Genomic DNA, 17,683 nt, shown 5'->3' on the forward strand with positions numbered 1-17,683 from the left:
ACCCATTCTATCGAGTCGGACAGGTGTGAGGTAAAACATGTGTACATTTTTATACAGAGTAAATTGTCCTCTCGCTTCTCTTACGTATTTACGTAATTTTTTATGCAAATTTTTATGCTCTTTCCCTCCTCCGACACCCCCCTAAACAGAACTGGACACGCCCACTTTCCTGGCTTTTTCCAAACTGGAGCTGTAAAAACACCTGCTGAAACAGTGGGGGTTCATTGCCCTTTAGTTCCTAGTAAAGGATGACAGTAAATATTCTCTTTTAAAAACACCATATTTGCCTCTTCTCACAGTAAACTGTCGCTGAATTTAAATGAATTTGCATTTCCTGAAGCCTTTTCTTCTGTTTTGTTGTTCTGAAGTAACTAATTTGCTGCTGTCAATTGAACTTCTCCAGCGCGTTTGATTTGAATTCTCCAATCGTAACTCAACATCAGTGCATCCTTTGGGTCCAATAAAACAAAGAGAGACGCTGAAGGCTAGGAATGAAGGTTTTTGGCTCATTTATGCAGAAGCGAGAGCTCAATTAGGCCTAGAGGGAGACGAAGCGACGGCCGGCGGACATGCTGAACATCGCTCTCTCGGTGTGAGGCTCGGCGGCTTTATGTGCTAATGAGAAACTCTGAAGCGTTCGCTCTCGAAAAGACACTTCTGAGCTGGAGCTTCAATTAACTCCTGAAGAAAAGCAGCAAAAGTAACTGCAGCCTTTCAGAGATCAGCGTGATGAAATTACACTCAAATAGATTTCCTGGACACGCCCCCTGTGCACTTATTGGGGAGTCAGATAGATAGCCCCGCCCCCAAACTCACACCATTGGTTGAGTCCGAAGAAGATTTACATTTTAGCCTGAAATCAGAAAGTCATGTAAATGTTTAAGTCGCGTATAAAGAGCAAAACAGCAGTGTTTACACTCTTTATTGGTCTATTATAAGTTTGTTTGATCATGTTACCTTTGCTTTCTAATCTTATGCTAATAATCATGACAACAGATACTTATTAACACTTGTGTATCGACACACACACACACACTGCTGTTTAAAGTGCAACACAATCTCACGGCAATTCGTAACTTTTTCATTAAGTGGCTAATTCGTACAAATTCGTACGATCTAATTCGTACATTTTAGTACGATTTGCGTATCCCCCAATGACGGTTGGGTTTAGGGGTGGAGTTAGGTGCCACGCCTCCTTTTTAAAATCGTACATTTTCTTACGACTGAACTCGTACGAATTCGTACAAATTAGCCACTAAACTGCCAAAATGTAAAATACTTACGTTTTCTCGTGAGATCAGGCTGATAAAGTGTGGTATTTATGCATCTCGTAACACAAGAAAGATCAAATACACACACCTGGAGGTCAGGGTTTGCATGGAAAAATTGATAGTTGTAATGTTTAATGTATTTTTATTTATTTATTTATTTATTTTGTGATTTGCATATTTTAAAAACAGTAACATTTGTATTAATCTTGCATGTGTGTGTGTGTGAGTGTGTGTGTGTGTGTGTAGGAGAGTAAAGGTGTTACACTGAAGTGTGAAAATGCTATTAATATCTGCTTTATAAAGTAAAAAAAAAAAGTTTTAAAAAATGTATGTGCAATATTGACACTGTTATTATGAATAGTATTATATCATATTTTTTTAACCCATTTGTGCTCAATTTTTAAAAAAATGGTTTCATGCATTTAGTCGTGTTAATAGGCATATAGGATATCAGTGCTATCAGGGCAGCGGACCGGTACCGGTTCGTGGAACAATTGGTACCGGGCCACATAAGAAATCATAAATTATTTCTGTAGAAAATATTCCCCCCGCGACTTGGTTTCTTCCACTCACCCCCGCCATCTCAAGTGAAATGGACTATGCCAAAATCCACCACAGAGCGGGGAGAACAATCGCTAGAATATTGACCTTATTCTCCGCAGACGAGCGGGCGCTGCCATTTGAATCTTTTTGGCACGAGACTTCCGGTCTCATTCACTTCCATTCATTTTTAGACATTAAAAACTGCTCGTTTCGCTGTTTGATGTTGCAAACTGATATTTGCTTGTTATATTATTCTACTTGGTCTGTATAGTCATGCAAACATTTGTTTGTAGAGCAAGTTGTTTGACCGTTTTTTTTGCCATTTATTATTCCTTGTCATTTCTCCCATAGGCGACTGAAACGGAAGTTCTAAGACAATCGCGAAAACAGGCGCACTTCCGCATTTTAGAAAAAGTTCAATAGCTCAGTAGTGGTTGTTGATAGCTTAAAGTTATAAAACAGGTATTATAGAGTCCAACTCAGCAGAGTATTTAAGGATTGTGCATATATGTGTGCATGCATCGCTAAGTACCTGAAATCATTGCAATATGTATCTATATGGAGTTTCACATAATCATACTCATTAGGGGCTGTAACATGCCAATGCATACATTTAATTTGGCTATATGGTTGTATTATTGTTAATATGTTCATCAGTTGAAATGTTTGGCACTTAAAATTTACAACCGTTGACCAGTCCGCGGTGAAAAAAAGGTTGGGGACCACTGGCATATAGGATATGAACATGTTTTGCATTGATTTTCTCCAGGGTTTTGGGATTTTATTCAAGAATAGGAGGAGAACATTTTGGCATTCTAACTCAAAACAGCTGCTTTCAAGATCAATTCACATTATTAAACACATTTATTATGTTTAAAATTAGAAGACCATTTGATATGAACTGAAAATGATCTGTCATAACTGATAGAATATGAAAACACAAAGAAGTAATCCATTTGTCTTAAAGTGATTAAACACATTGAGGGAGAAGTCCTCATTTAGTGTTTATATGAACACCATTATCTTTATAATGATATAAATTGTGGTTGTGTGTGTAAGAACGGTCTTTAAACCACAGCGGTTCGAACTGTAGCACAGTTTTTTACTGTAGTAAAAAACTGTACATTTGTAGTCAAACCATTCTTCTGCAATCTCATACCAAAAACGGAAATAAGGGCAGTATTAATAGCTATAAATGTGGGAGAGCGTTGATATTAAGTGATTGTATTGTATTGCTATATGGAACAATTAAGTGTTGATGTTAAATCAAAAGTAATTCACAAATACTTGAAAATGAAATTATTTAATGACAATAATTCTCTATGGTTACAACTGAATTAATAACAAAATACTGTATAAAATGATCAAATATGAAATGATAAAACATATGGTATAAATTGCACCCAGCTTAAATGTAAAATTAAAGTTACCAGAGGTAGAAGGAGAGACACAGGGGGAGAGAGAGAGAGAGACAAAGAGAGCAGGCCCAGAAGCCTGATTGTAGTAGAGTCAGAGAAGATAGACTCCAGAGGAGGAGAGGAACAGAGCAGGAGAGAAGCAGGCCAGGAAAAGAGAGGGCAGGAAAAGAGACAGAGCCAGAGTTTACCACCTATCTTGTATCTTTCTTGACCATGTGACTAAAGCCATTTAAGACATTCAAACTGACCAATCAACATGTGACCACACCATAAAACCCCCAAAGTCCACAAAACAGGCCTTGATCTTATCAGTATCTGCCTTTGTAGTCAGTATGGACCTTCTTGAGTCAAAAAGCATGTTTTGTCGCATAAACAAATGCATATGATTATATAGTCTCTTACATGTGTGTATGAAATTACGAATAATAAATGTAGCAGGGCGTTCAATTACTGTTTATTTCTTTGCATTTTGTCTTTGTAAACTATCAAATCAGGGGTCTCACGGTTTTTGTCTCATTTTGTGAGTCGACTGACAATAGCTGCTCGCTCCCGTCTTTCTCCCCAGCTCTGCTGGCCACGCCTACTCCTGCCTCTGATAGCGAAGCTCCACCCCCATTATGATGCATTTCTTTAAAAAATTCTAAAGTAGACTTAAAGCGAAAGTGGTGGGTTTCATGATTCTTCAGTGGCAAACACTGTTACCTAAAACTTCTGTCCCACAGGCTTTAAGGTGAATGCTTTAGTCATTTTCATAGCAGACTTTACTGACAGAATCCTTCTTTGGTTAATGATGAAGAGAGTGATTAATCATCTAGCAGGACAAAAGCAATGGGACGCATTGCATCTGAGTTTCCATTAGATCTGATAGTAGGCCTCAAACCTTGGACCATAATAATGCAATTTGAGGACATTCCTGAAACATACAGTATGCATGCAAGTACCTTGTGTAGAGTTGTTAAATAAGTGACACAAAGGGTCTGATTTTCTTTTCATTTTAAATAACAGATAAGGGTGCTACCCCTTATCTGTTATTTAAAATGAAAAGAAAATCAGACCCTTTTTGTTACTTATTTAACAACTCTACACAAGGTACTTGCAAGCCTTAAAAATAAGGGTGTCACGATCCTCCAAATCCTCGATTTGATTACATTTTCGATTCTAAAGTCACAATTCGATTTTCGATTATGAATAATTAATTAATTAATGACCAATTAATTATTTGTAGTCTACCGTTTAAACTACCTGACCTGCATGGTCTTTGTTTTACCCATAAACAAATCATACAGTAAATGAATAAAGGCAAGATACACACATAATTACCACCTGTCAATCACTTTTTCTGCGGGACTCGTGAATAGGCAGTGATCTGTGTTGTTATAATGGCGTCTGTAAAAAAGACGCACAACCAACAGGAACCAGCCAACAGTATCTGAGGTGTTCGCTAAAATGACTAAGTACAAGTGAGTGAAAGATTGAAGCAGTCCTCTGACTGCCTGGACCTGCTGTCTCGAGCGCATGGCTGCGTGTGCGTCTGTGTCTGTGTGGTCACGTGATGTGCATTTTCAGAGGTAGAGAGGAAGGAGGGCTGCTCAGAAATGCTACACGCCACTGTGGATGTCAAATCGTTGTCGTTCTAAAATGCCATTTAAAAACAAAGACAGTGTAAACAGGGCCTGAGTGTGTACTTTTCGCGAGCGGATTTGCAACGGGGGCGGGCGGAGGATCGCTATGCCGGTGTTGTCTATCGGACGAACCGGGCTTGCAAAACTGTTTTTTTTTTTGTCGACAACACAAACGTTGTCAACATAACTCACTGGAAATCCAAAATGCTTAAACACCGGCGACTTCATTGAAAGAGGAGAGGGTTTAAGCTCTGTCGACGGGTCTCCTGCTTCTGCAAGCACTTCAACAAGCCTGTTTTTTTCCCACTTGGCAAGCCAAGCTGACGTGACATGGGGCGTGGCAGCATCGACGATTCTATTTTTTTGATTCGATAATCGAAATTAAGCATAAATTTCGATCGATTTCGATTAAAAAATCGAAATCGTGACACCCCTACTTAAAAATGTATTGATAATGAATCATTTGGTGGGCTGGGTTTTTTGAAGTTACAAACAGTTCTCAACAGTAGTGAGATTGTTGTAAGTTCTCTCTCCCAAAAGCCCTCAATGAGGATATTTGAATATTGTTGTACTATAAGTGATTTATAAATTATAACTATAATACCTTAAGAGTCCAAACTAGAATCTAAGCAGTCTATCATAGGATGAGGGGATATTTTGAATGACCAAGGCACTCATATGTCAGTGCTTTTAAATGTGTGTATTAACCTTTCAAAGCTCACCCAAAGGAATGCAGTATATGAAGTGAGCAGGGCCGTGTCCTTATCTGACTGGGTCGTCTGATAAACGATCATGTAAATATCGGGTTTTATAATCTTATAATCTCCGGGAGTTTGACATGCAAATACATGATGAGCGTCTGTCTGATTTGCATAAAGAGATATCAGGAGAATCCCTGTTTGATGACTGGACAGAAAGATGCACAGTGTGTGTGTGTGTGTGTGTGTGTGTGTGTGTGTGTGTGTGTGTGTGTGTGTGTGTGTGTGTGTGTGTGTGTGTGTGTGTGTGTTTGTGTTCTAAGCATCACTACGTGGGCAGGACCAGTGTTGATCAGCTTCTCCCATAGCAATAGGCAGACTTGTCTTGAATCAACAGGAGGTCATGTGACCTACTTCAGCCAATCACAGAGTGAATCCTCAGCTGATTTGAATACAGATGGATGAATGTTGATTGAACAGGCCATCTGTTGTTCCTGCGAGGCTGAACAGACTCCTCTGATCTCAGATCTGCTGATACTGACGGCTGTGTCAGCATTTCACCTCAATCATTTCAATAAGTGGAAACTGATTGGTGTTCTACATAATAATTATTGATGATCATTTATTGGAATTGACGCTTATTTACTAGCTTTATAGTTGATTGGCAATGAAATGATGTTTAATAGTAATATTAACAAATTATTAGTGATTTTTATTACCTAATTAACATTTTCACAAGACTTTCTTTGACATTGTGAGGCAGATTTTATTTGTGTTCTGATGTTCAGGAGAATTGCAGAGCATGTTTACCGTATCTGTGATTTTCTTTGGGGTTTTATTGAGGATTTTACCCACAAGAATTATTGCTGATAATTAAACAATCATGAGTGAGTGAGTGAGTTCATTTTCCTTCGGCTTAGTTTATTCATCAGGATTCGTCATAGCGGAATGAACCGACAACTATTCCAGCAGATGTTTTACGCCGCGTATGCCCTTCCAGCTGCAACCCAGTAATGGGAAACACTCAAGCACATGCACATTTCTTAAACACACTCATAAACTACAGTCAATTTAGTTCATCAATTCCCCTATAGGGCATGTGTTTGGACTGTGGGGGAAACCAGATCACCCAGAGGAAACCCACACCAACACATGGAGAACATGCAAACTCCACACAGAAATGCCAACTGGCCCAGCCGGGACTCAAACCAGCGACCATCTTGCTGGGAGGCAACAGTGCTAACCACTGAGCCACTGTGTCACCCATCATGTCACCCATCAATTGTAAGTTATTCTTTCTGGCAAATGGATATTTTGTTCTGGATTTATATTTTAATAGTTTATATATATATATATATATATTTATATAATGAATGGTTATTGTCATTAGAATTATGGCTGTTTTTTAATTATTATTTTACTTGTTTTTGTTTCATTATTCTTGATTTGTTTTGCTTTTGAATTCTGTGTATTTGTTTTCCATTTTTATTCTTAGTGAGCTGTCACTGAAATTACTCAGCAAATACAGATAATTTTGTTTTGTTTGGCTGGAATAACAAGTGATTTTGTTTTTTACTTATTCACAACCTTAAAAAAAAGTTATGTCATTGACATCCATTTTTTTTCTGGATTTATCATTTTTATTATTTAATTTTAATGATTATTTCATTTTATTATGTAATTTATATAATAAAAATTTATACTTGTGTATATAATTTACTACTTTTGAGTAAATAATGGGGATTTTCATCTGAAGTATGGGTAGTTTTTTTTGCTATTTTATTTAAATTTTTCATTGGATTTTTTCTTGTTTTATTTTCAATGTAAAAAGTTTGTTTTTGAATCCTGCATGAAATACATATCCTAATATTGTAATTATTAAGCTTTCACTCTGCGCCAGAAATCTAGATTTTTTTGTTTTTGTTTTGCTGAAATGACAGGTGATTCTGTTTTTTTAACTTACCAAGAACATTTCAAGTTTTTGGCAAATGCATTTTTTTCTGAACTTGAATATTTATAATGTCATTATTGTTAATTGTAATTTGATTATGTATTATTAATATTAATTTTGCTTTTTTCAACTTATTTTGGTTTATGATTTTACATTTCTTTCTGAATGTATAAGTTTATTTAATTTTTTATAATTAATGATTTTTATTATTTTTTTTGTTTGTTTTTCATTTTATTATTATTATTGATTTATTTTTGTTTTTAGGATTTTTTAATTTGCAGAACTTACTAATAATGTTTCTTTTAAATGGGAATCAGGGGTGGCACAGTGGCTCAGTGGTTAGCACTGTTGCCTCACAGCAAGAAGGTTGCTGGTTTGAGTCCCGGCTGGGTTAGTTTTTGTTTCTGTGTGGAGTTTGCATGTTCTCCCCGTGTTGGTGTGGGTTATCCGGTTTCCCCCACAGTCCAAACACATGCGCTATAGGGGAATTGATTAACTAAATTGGCCGTAATGTATGAGTGTGTGTGTGTGTGTGTGTGTGTGTGTGTGTGTGTGTGTGTGTGTGTGTGTGTGTGTGTGTGTGTGTGTGTGTGTGTGAATGAGTGTGTGTGAATGTATTTCGCAGTACTGGGTTGCAGCTGGAAAGGCATCAGCTGCATAAAACATATGCCGGAATAGTTAGCGGTTCATTCCGCTGTGGCGACCTCGGAAATTGAGACTAAGCTGAAGGGAAATGAATGAATGAATGAATGAATGGGAATGCTGAAACATGATGAAATAAGTCCCACCTTCTAAAATAAAAGAACCTGCACGCTTGAAAACATGCACGCTTGAAAACATATGCTTTTTCACATTATTTGAGCTCACGGATCAACATTTATGAGACAGCTCATGCCAGATTTTGTTGCTGATTATAAATCTTTATCTCTGTGTCAATCTATTTCTTGCTATTTCAGGATTCCCCTGTTTATTTAGTGAACACAGTCTCTTGGAAGGCATCTGAGATTATTTAGCATTCTCATCATATTACAGGTGCTGAAGCTCAATTACTGTCGCTTTTATTGCATCATTTAATTACAGTATGAGCTTATCATCATTATCATCAGTCATTAGTGTAATAAAATACTCATTAATGTCTCCATCAGTGTTTGATGAATGAGTTTCCTGCAGATCAGATAAGTGTGTTAGACTCTTCTGCCCTCTAGTGTTATTCTCCAGCATCTACACATTCATTTTCTTCAATGTGTCAGTGTGTAAACACTGTACATCCATTAAATAATCTGTCTGCCAACTAATGGATTAAGATCATGCTGTAATGTTTAATGCTGTTTTTCTGGCTTATAAAATATTAGTTGTGTGCTTTTTTTGCATTTTATTTATATTCATACATCTTTTTTTTACATGCTACTTTCAGTTTTTTGCATTTATACCTTTACATTAGAGATAAATATGATTTTATAATTCTCATTTTAATAAATAATAGTTAAAATGATATTTAATTAATGTAAAGCTCTGAATTGGGGTGGCACAGTGGCTCAGTGGTTAGCACTGTTCCCTGACAGCAAAAAGGTCGCTCGTTCGAGTCCCGACTGGGTCAGTTGTAAATTGTCCGTATATGTGTGTAAGTGGGAGTGGATGGGTGTTTCCCAGTGTTGGGTTGCAGCTGGAAGGGCATCCGCTGCGTAAAACATGTTGGAATAGTTGTCGATTCATTCCGCTTTGGCGCCCCCTTTTTAATTAAGGGACTAAGCTAAAAAGAGAACGAATTTTAGAGATAAGCACTGAAAGCTGCTCAGTAAAGTGTCCACCAGGTGGCGCTGTGTTCCCCAGAATAAATATGCATGCAAAAGCAGAAACATTAAGGTTTTAATATAGAAACATTTGAATTATATATATTAATGAAATATTGTTGTCTTATTTTCTGGACTTCCCATCTGAATAAATACTGCTCAGATTTAATGGCCTGAATAAGTATTGATGGTAATTTTTAATGGTCTTTTAATGGTGAATTTACTTTCCAGTTTATTAATTAGTTTATTAATTCATTCATTTTTTTATAGAAATGGAAAATGTTCTATTATTTTATTGTATAGTTTATTAGTTAATTAATTTATTAATTAAGTTTTTTTTTATTTTTAAGAATGTCAGTATTTCAAACCAAATATTTATTTTTAGATAATTCCAGGACAACATTTCAGCTTTTAATTATTAAGTATTATTAAGTATTTTTAAATGTTTGTTTCCATGTTTAATTACTTTTCCAGTTTTTATTTACCAAATTTGTTATTTAAATTCATTTTTAAGTCAAAATTTGAGTTTTTAACACAGTTTATTTTATTTCTTTAGTTATTTCATTTTCATCCATTTAATTTATTTATTTATTTACTGTCTTTTTTATTTTATTTAAAATTTAAATTTAAATGTACATTTTTTTTCTGCTTTTATGTTATATTTATTATGTAATTTTTAAATGCATTAACATTTTTCTTTTATACATGTTTGTGTTTCAGTTAATTGATAAAACTACATTTAAATTTTTAAGTTTTTTAAAATTAAGCTGTTATTTGATTTTATATGCTTTATTTTTATGCTTTATTTTTTCAATCCAAAGCATATAACATTTATTCATTCATTTATTCATTGATTTTCTTTTCAGCTTAGTCCCTTTATTAACCTGGGGTTGCCACAGCAGAATGAACCGCCAACTAATCCAGCATATGTTTTACGCAGTGAATGCCCTTCCAGCCAAAACCTATTACTGAGAAATATCCATACACACTCATTCACTCACGCACTCATACACTACGTTCAACTTTAGCATACCCAATTTACCAAACCTCAAGTCTTTGGACCTGTGGGGGAAACCAGAGCACCAGGAGGAAACCTATGCGAACACGGGGAGAACATGCAAACTCCACACAGAAATGCCAACTGACCAAGCCGAGGCTTGAAGCAGCGATTTTCTTGTTGTAAGGCGAACGTGCAACCAACTGCGCCATAGTGTCACCAAAACAATTGACTCTTAGTTATCAGTGATGGCGGATCTGATTGTTGAAGCAGTGAATCTGAGGCCGCAGCAGGTCAGTGTGATCCGCTTTGAAATCCTCTGTAATCTTCAGTGAGACGTGTGTGGATTACACAGATCTCCACAGATCATCAGGTGTGAGGAAGATGCAGATCTCATGTCTCACTACAGATCAAACAGCGCAAATCCTTCATCCTACACTCAGCCTACTGACTGAAAATATACTGCTTGGAATAATCTAGGTGACGGGCTTGAAAACGCCTTTATGATCTGATTGGCTGATGAATTGAGACCAGAGAGTTTAATTCATTTTTTATGTACCCACACGAACACAGGGAGAGCATGCAAACTCCACACAGAAACGCCAACTGACCCAGCTGAGGCTCGAACCAGCGACCTTCTTGCTGTGAGGCGACAGCACTACCTACTGCGCCACCGTGTCACCACAACTGCACTGCGTCGCCCTATTTTGGATGTTCTTTTTTGTTAACAAGCACACGCACACACACACACACACACACACACACACACACACACACACTACAGATTTTTAAAACACATATTTTTGGACTTTTTTTGTATTAACAAACAAACACACACACACACACACACACACACACACACACACACACTCACACAAACATACACACATTACAGATTTTTAAAACACATTTTTGGATTTTTTATTTGTATTAACACACACTTTACAGGCTTTCCTGGAACATAAACAAACATTTTTAGATTTTTTTAATCAACAAACACACACACACACACACACACACACACACACACTACAGATTTAAAAATATATATTTTTTTGGATTTTCATTTGTATTAACAAACAAACACACACACTCACACAAACACACACACACTACAGATTTTTAAAACACATTTTTGGATTGTCATTTGTATTAACACACACACACACACACACACACACACATACACTTTACAGGCTTTTCTGGAACATAAACAAACATTTTTAGATTTTTTTAATCAACAAACACACACACACACACACACACACACACACACACACTACAGATTTAAAAATATATATTTTTTTGGATTTTCATTTGTATTAACAAACAAACACACACACTCACACAAACACACACACACTACAGATTTTTAAAACACATTTTTGGATTGTCATTTGTATTAACACACACACACACACACACACACACACATACACTTTACAGGCTTTTCTGGAACATAAACAAACATTTTTAGATTTTTTTTTAATTAACAAACACACACACACACACACACACACACACACACACACACACACACACACACACACACACTCAGTTTACAGGCTTTCCTGGAACATAAACAAACATTGTTAGATTTTTTTTAAATTAACAAACACACACACACACACACACAGATACACACACATATCCTCAAACTCGTGCAAGCACACACACTCACCTAATTTACAGACTTTTTTATTAACCAGCGCATACACACAGGCACACACAAACATTCTGTACAGATTTTTGTGAAACAAAAACAATTGTGGACTGTTTATTAACACACACTTTACAGAACATGCAAACTCCACACAGAAATGCCAACTGGCCCAGCCGGGACTCGAACCAGTGACCTTCTTGCTGTGAGGCCACAGTGATATGCCGTCCTGCAATGAGCATGTTTTGTTTTATTGATTTTTTTTGCATTACTGCTCTACATTCCCGTGAATCCTGAGAGATGTTTAGTTTTATTTGTTCCATAAAATAATCCTAAAAAATGTAAACTACAATCTTTTTCATTTGTCTTCTCACAATGACTTTGTGCATCTTCCTGCATTATTGGATCTGTTTTAATTTTATTTGTTTAATATTTACATAACGGTCGGCACGGTGGCTCAGTGGTTAGCACTGTGGCCTCACAGCAAGAAGGTCGCTGTTCGAGTCTCAGCTGGATCAGATGTCATTTCTGTGTCGAGTTTGCATGTTCTCCCCGTGTTGGTGTGGGTTTCCTCCTGGTGCTCTGGTTTCCTCCACAGTGACTAATATTTCCATCTTCTTTTCTGAGCGTTCACATGCCTCTCCTGTTTTATTTCAGTTTTTGCTTGCTGTTGTTTTGTTTTTTGAGTCGGGACATTCGAGATTTGGGTTTCGGAGCACTTTGTTGGGATTATATAACTCATGCAGACATGTAGATGATGAAAATATACAGATGTAGTGTGTTTGTGTGTGTGTGTGTGTGTGTGTGTGGTTTCTGAATCTTGTAGTGGATTAGTCTTTTAAAGTGGACAGAAGCATAATGAATTGAAGTCAAATCCTCCCCCTGACCACTCTTAATCCGTACGTGTGTGTGTGTGTGTTTATGTGTTTGTGTGTGTTCATATACGTGTGTGTGTGTGTTTAGATGCTGTTGCTGGGATTATGTATTTTCAGCCCCCATCCTCACGTCTGTGGCACTTTTTAGTTATTCATTCATTCATTTTCTTGTCGGCTTAGTCCCTTTATTAATCCGGGGTCGCCACAGCGGAATGAACCGCCAACTTATCCAGCAAGTTTTTACGCAACGGATGCCCTTCCAGCCGCAACCCATCTCTGGGAAACATCCACACACACACTACGGACAATTTAGCCTACCCAATTCACCTGTACCTCAAGTCTTTGGACTGTGGGGGAAACCGAAGCACCCGGAGGAAACCCATGCGATGGCAGGGAGAACATGCAAACTCCACACAGAAACACCAACTGAGCCGAGGTTCGAACCAGCGACCCAGCGACCTTCTTGCTGTGAGGCGAACATGCTACCCACTGCGCTACTGCCTCGCCTCGCCTTTTTAGTTATCATTCATTCACACACAAATGCTGTGTTTGTAAATCTCTATTCATGTGGGGGTTTTCCACTGTGTGTATGTACTGTACATGTATATTGATAGAAATATGCAAATAGCCGGCAGCTAGCTCTCTGCAACTCTCACATGGTCGCCCACTGAAGCTAAGCAGGGCTGCGCCTGGTCAGTGCCTGCATGGGAGACCACATGGGAAAGCTAGGTTGCTGCCGGAAGTGGTGTTAGTGAGGCCAGCAGGGGGCGCTCAACCTGTGTGCGTCCTGATGCCCCAGTATAGTGAAGAGGACTTTTGGATGAGACAGACAGACACACTCACACACAAGCATGAGAGCATACACACTTGCAGACAGACACACACTTACAGATACACTCATTCAAGCAAATACACACTCACACACAAATACACTCTTACAGACAGAAACACACACACACACTCACATATTCGCTCTGTCTCTCTCTGTCTTTCTCTCTCTCTCACACACACACACATACACAAACACTCACTCTCTATATCCACACTCTCACACATACACATACACATACACTCACTCTCTATATACGCACACTTACAGACACACTCTCACACATACACATACACTTACTCTATATACGCACACACGCACACTTACAGACACACTCTCACACATACACATACACTCACTCTCTATATACGCACACTTACAGACACACTCTCACACATACACATACACTTACTCTATATACGCACACACGCACACTTACAGACACACTCTCACACATACACATACACTCACTCTCTATATACGCACACACACACACTTACAGACACACTCTCACACATATACATACTCTCTATATCCACACACACACTTAGACACACTCATTTCAACAAATAAACACAATACACACGCACAATTACACACAAGCATGAGCACACACACACTAACACAAATACAGACACACTCACACAAATACAAATACACACTCACACACAAATATACATATATTCTCTTACCGACAGAAAAACACACACACAAATACACATGCACAAACACACATACGCGCACACACACACACACACACACACACATATACACGCTCACACACACGCGTTCTCACTCAAACACAGCGCCTCAAACACACACACACACACATATACACACTCTCACACACACGCGCTCTCACTCACACACAGTGCCTCAAACACACACTCACACACTCACAGATGTCCAGATGGCATTAGTGGACCTGTAATCCATGTGTGGTTTCTTTGGTGCAAACACTGCTGGGATTATAGAGCGTGTGTGTGTGTGTGTGTGTGTGTGTGTGTGTGTGTGTGTGTGTGTGTGTGTGTCAGTCTCTCTCTCTCTATGTTCATTGATGAGGAGAATATCTGCTGTGTGTCTGTGTGCTCTGTCTGATTCACTTCTCACATTCAGGTAAGCGTGTGTGTGTGTGTGTGTGTGTGTGTGTGTGTGTGTGTGTGTTCAGTACTGGGTTGCAGCTGGAGTAAAACATATGCTGGAATAGTTGGCAGTTCATTCCGCTGTAGTGATCCCGGATGAATAAAGAGACTCAGCCTGAAGGGAAATAAATGAGTGAATGATCAGCTTCAGTAATAATGTGAAGCTGTGTGTAATATGTATATTTTTGTTCTGCGTTTGGTTCTGATATTGTGATGATGTTAATATTTTACTGGCTGTAATATGACAGTATTAGATGTGTATGATTTGTTATATTGTAATATCTACAGCATATCTGGGTTTTTGGATGTAAATTCGTCAGATCTTGTGGTTGTATCTTTGTGCTTCTGTATATTAATATATCAGACAGCCGCACACAACAACACACAGTATTTGTAATCAGGCTTAATTTTGCTGGCAGATGACGGTTGTTCACTAAACTGGTCCAGCAGAGGATTCTCATGATTCAGCAATCTGCTCTGGAAATGTGCTTTATTTGAGTTCGAGCAAACAACAATCCTGATATTCAATGTTTGTTTGAGTTCCTCATTTCCACAGGGAGTTTTCACTTTTTAGCTATTTTTAAGTAAGTGTGTATTTGATTTATTGTATATTTACTGTCTTTAATTTATTATTTTCTTAATTATTAATAATAATTTTGTTACTTTTAGGTAATTTTTAGGTATTATTATTATTATTATTAATAATCTTGTTATTATTATTTATTATTATTATTATTATTATTATTACTACTACTACTACAACTACTACTTGGGTTGCCGCTGGATAGGCATCTACTGCATAAAACATATGCAAGAGTAGTTGGCGGTTCATTCTGCTGTGGGGACCCCTGATAAATCTGGGACTAAGCAAAGGAAAATCAATAAATGAATGTTAATTGTATTATTTTTTTTTATTTCTATATGAATTATTACTTTTTTGTTTGAATTGCTTGTTACTTTTATTATTTAAATATTATTATTTATTGTTATATTGGTTGTTATTATTACTACTACTACTACCACTAATACTACTACTAATAGTAATAATAGTTATTAATATTATTTTTAACTACTAAAATTATGTATTATTATCACTACTAGTTTTGTTGTTATTATTATTAGTTTTGTAGTAGTATACATTTTCTTCTTCGTTATTATTTTTATTATTATTATTATTAATAATATTATTATCATCATCAATATTATCTTCTTTATTATCATTATTATTATTATTTATGATAATAATAATCACAATAGTTATTATTATTATTACTTGTTATTGATATTATTTTTACTACAAAAATTATGCGTATTATTATTACTACTAGTGTTATTATTATTAGTGTTGTCATTAGTATTAGTTTTCTATTTCATTATTATTTTTATTTTTATTATTATTATTATTAATATTGTTATTATTATTATTATTAATATTATTTTATTATTATCATCAATATCATTATTATTAAGAATAAAAATAATAATAGTTATTAATATTATGTTTACTATTAAAATGATACATATTATTACTATTATTTCTAATGTTATTACTATTATTTGTGTTGTCATTAGTATCTTTGTTCATATCCCTCCTCTTCGTTACTATTAATATTAATATTCATATTTTTACTATTAAAATTATATGTATTATTATTATTATTACTAGTGTTATTATGTTTGTGTTGTCGTTAGTATTCGTTTTCATCTGTTAATAATAATGTAAAGTTTATTTCTAACTACGCACGCAGTGCTTAATTTAGTATTTTTATTATATTTGCACTGATGATTCATTCACAATACAACAAGTAACTAAATGATCATTAAGGTAAATTAATTTCATATTGGTTATCCTCATGATTGTAGTGTTTTATTTTCTTTTTTGTTCGATTTGTTTGATTTTCAAGAGTAAATGTCTGCTCTGTGTGAGTTCAACAGCCACAACAGCATTATTAAAGCTATGTTGGAACTGACTTTGCAGTTTTTTTAATGAATTTTCTGTGGTAAAATCCTCATGTAAAGATGAAGATGTGTGTATAATCTGTGTATTTGTCTGACGCTCTGCTGCTTCTTCTTCTTCTTCTCACAGGTGTGTGTTTCCTGTGTTTGGTGGACGTGGTCCCTGTAAAGAATGAAGATGGCGTAGTGATCATGTTTATTCTGAATTTCGAGGTCATGCCTGACGATAAGCTACATGACCCCCAGGATCTCAATCACAAGCTGCCTCTGCTGTGGCGCCATTCAAGTACGTCATTTATATACGTCATTCATTTATGATCCCCATAAATCTAAATCAGAAGCAATGTCCCCCAACTGTGATGTCACAAACCTAGCTCACAATCTGCCCCATAGAGTAATATCTGCATTCCTATTAAACTATTAACATTGATTTTATTATGAGGATGAACCTCAAGATTTTCAAGAGGGTCCCACAATGTATCACAATCACATAACAATAACACGATAAAAAACACAACTGACATAACATCTATAAAACAACAAAACATGAACAGAACGAGAGAAAAAAAGACATTACAAGATTATCAGAGAAAACAAAATACAACAGTACTACACAACCAAGCAACAACATATATTGGTTATATTGAAATTACAGATACAGATATTAATGATATTTAGTGAGGAGATCACTTGCATATCAAAGTCACAATATCAAACGTTAAGAAGTCTTTGGTAACACTTTAGAATAACAGTCCATTTTAGTTTGTGTTTACTAACATTAAGTATGAATAAACTAAAGCATTTATTAACCTAATGAACTAATGCATTATTAACATGCAGGGGTGGACTGGTCATCCAGCAGACCAGGCAGTTTCCTTCTGGGCCGATGTACTTTTTGGGCCGGGCTGATCATCTTCTTATGATCTAATCG

The 17,683-nt window shown here is 36.3% G+C and overlaps 2 protein-coding genes across 6 annotated transcripts in view; both read left to right on the forward strand.

The window, feature by feature from the left end:
• The window catches only part of katnip (katanin interacting protein), a 1,410,884-nt gene that overhangs the window by 800,475 nt on the left and 592,726 nt on the right, over nt 1-17,683 (forward strand). The window lies entirely within an intron of this gene.
• Nucleotides 1-17,683, forward strand: part of kcnh2b (potassium voltage-gated channel, subfamily H (eag-related), member 2b) — a 322,770-nt gene that overhangs the window by 156,125 nt on the left and 148,962 nt on the right. For 3 of the 5 annotated variants that reach the window (XM_087310033.1, XM_087310034.1, XM_087310035.1), the window contains one exon: nt 16,883-17,038. In XM_087310033.1, the coding sequence (XP_087166159.1) occupies nt 16,883-17,038 (156 nt within the window). Of the gene's footprint in view, nt 1-14,538; nt 14,771-16,882; nt 17,039-17,683 lie in introns of those variants that run through there. The other 2 variants (XM_087310036.1, XM_087310037.1) reach the window with 1 other exon arrangement.

The sequence above is a fragment of the Danio rerio genome, chromosome 24, assembly GCF_052040795.2.
Source record: "Danio rerio strain M-AB ecotype USA chromosome 24, GRCz13ab, whole genome shotgun sequence".
Classification (NCBI taxonomy): domain Eukaryota; kingdom Metazoa; phylum Chordata; class Actinopteri; order Cypriniformes; family Danionidae; genus Danio; species Danio rerio.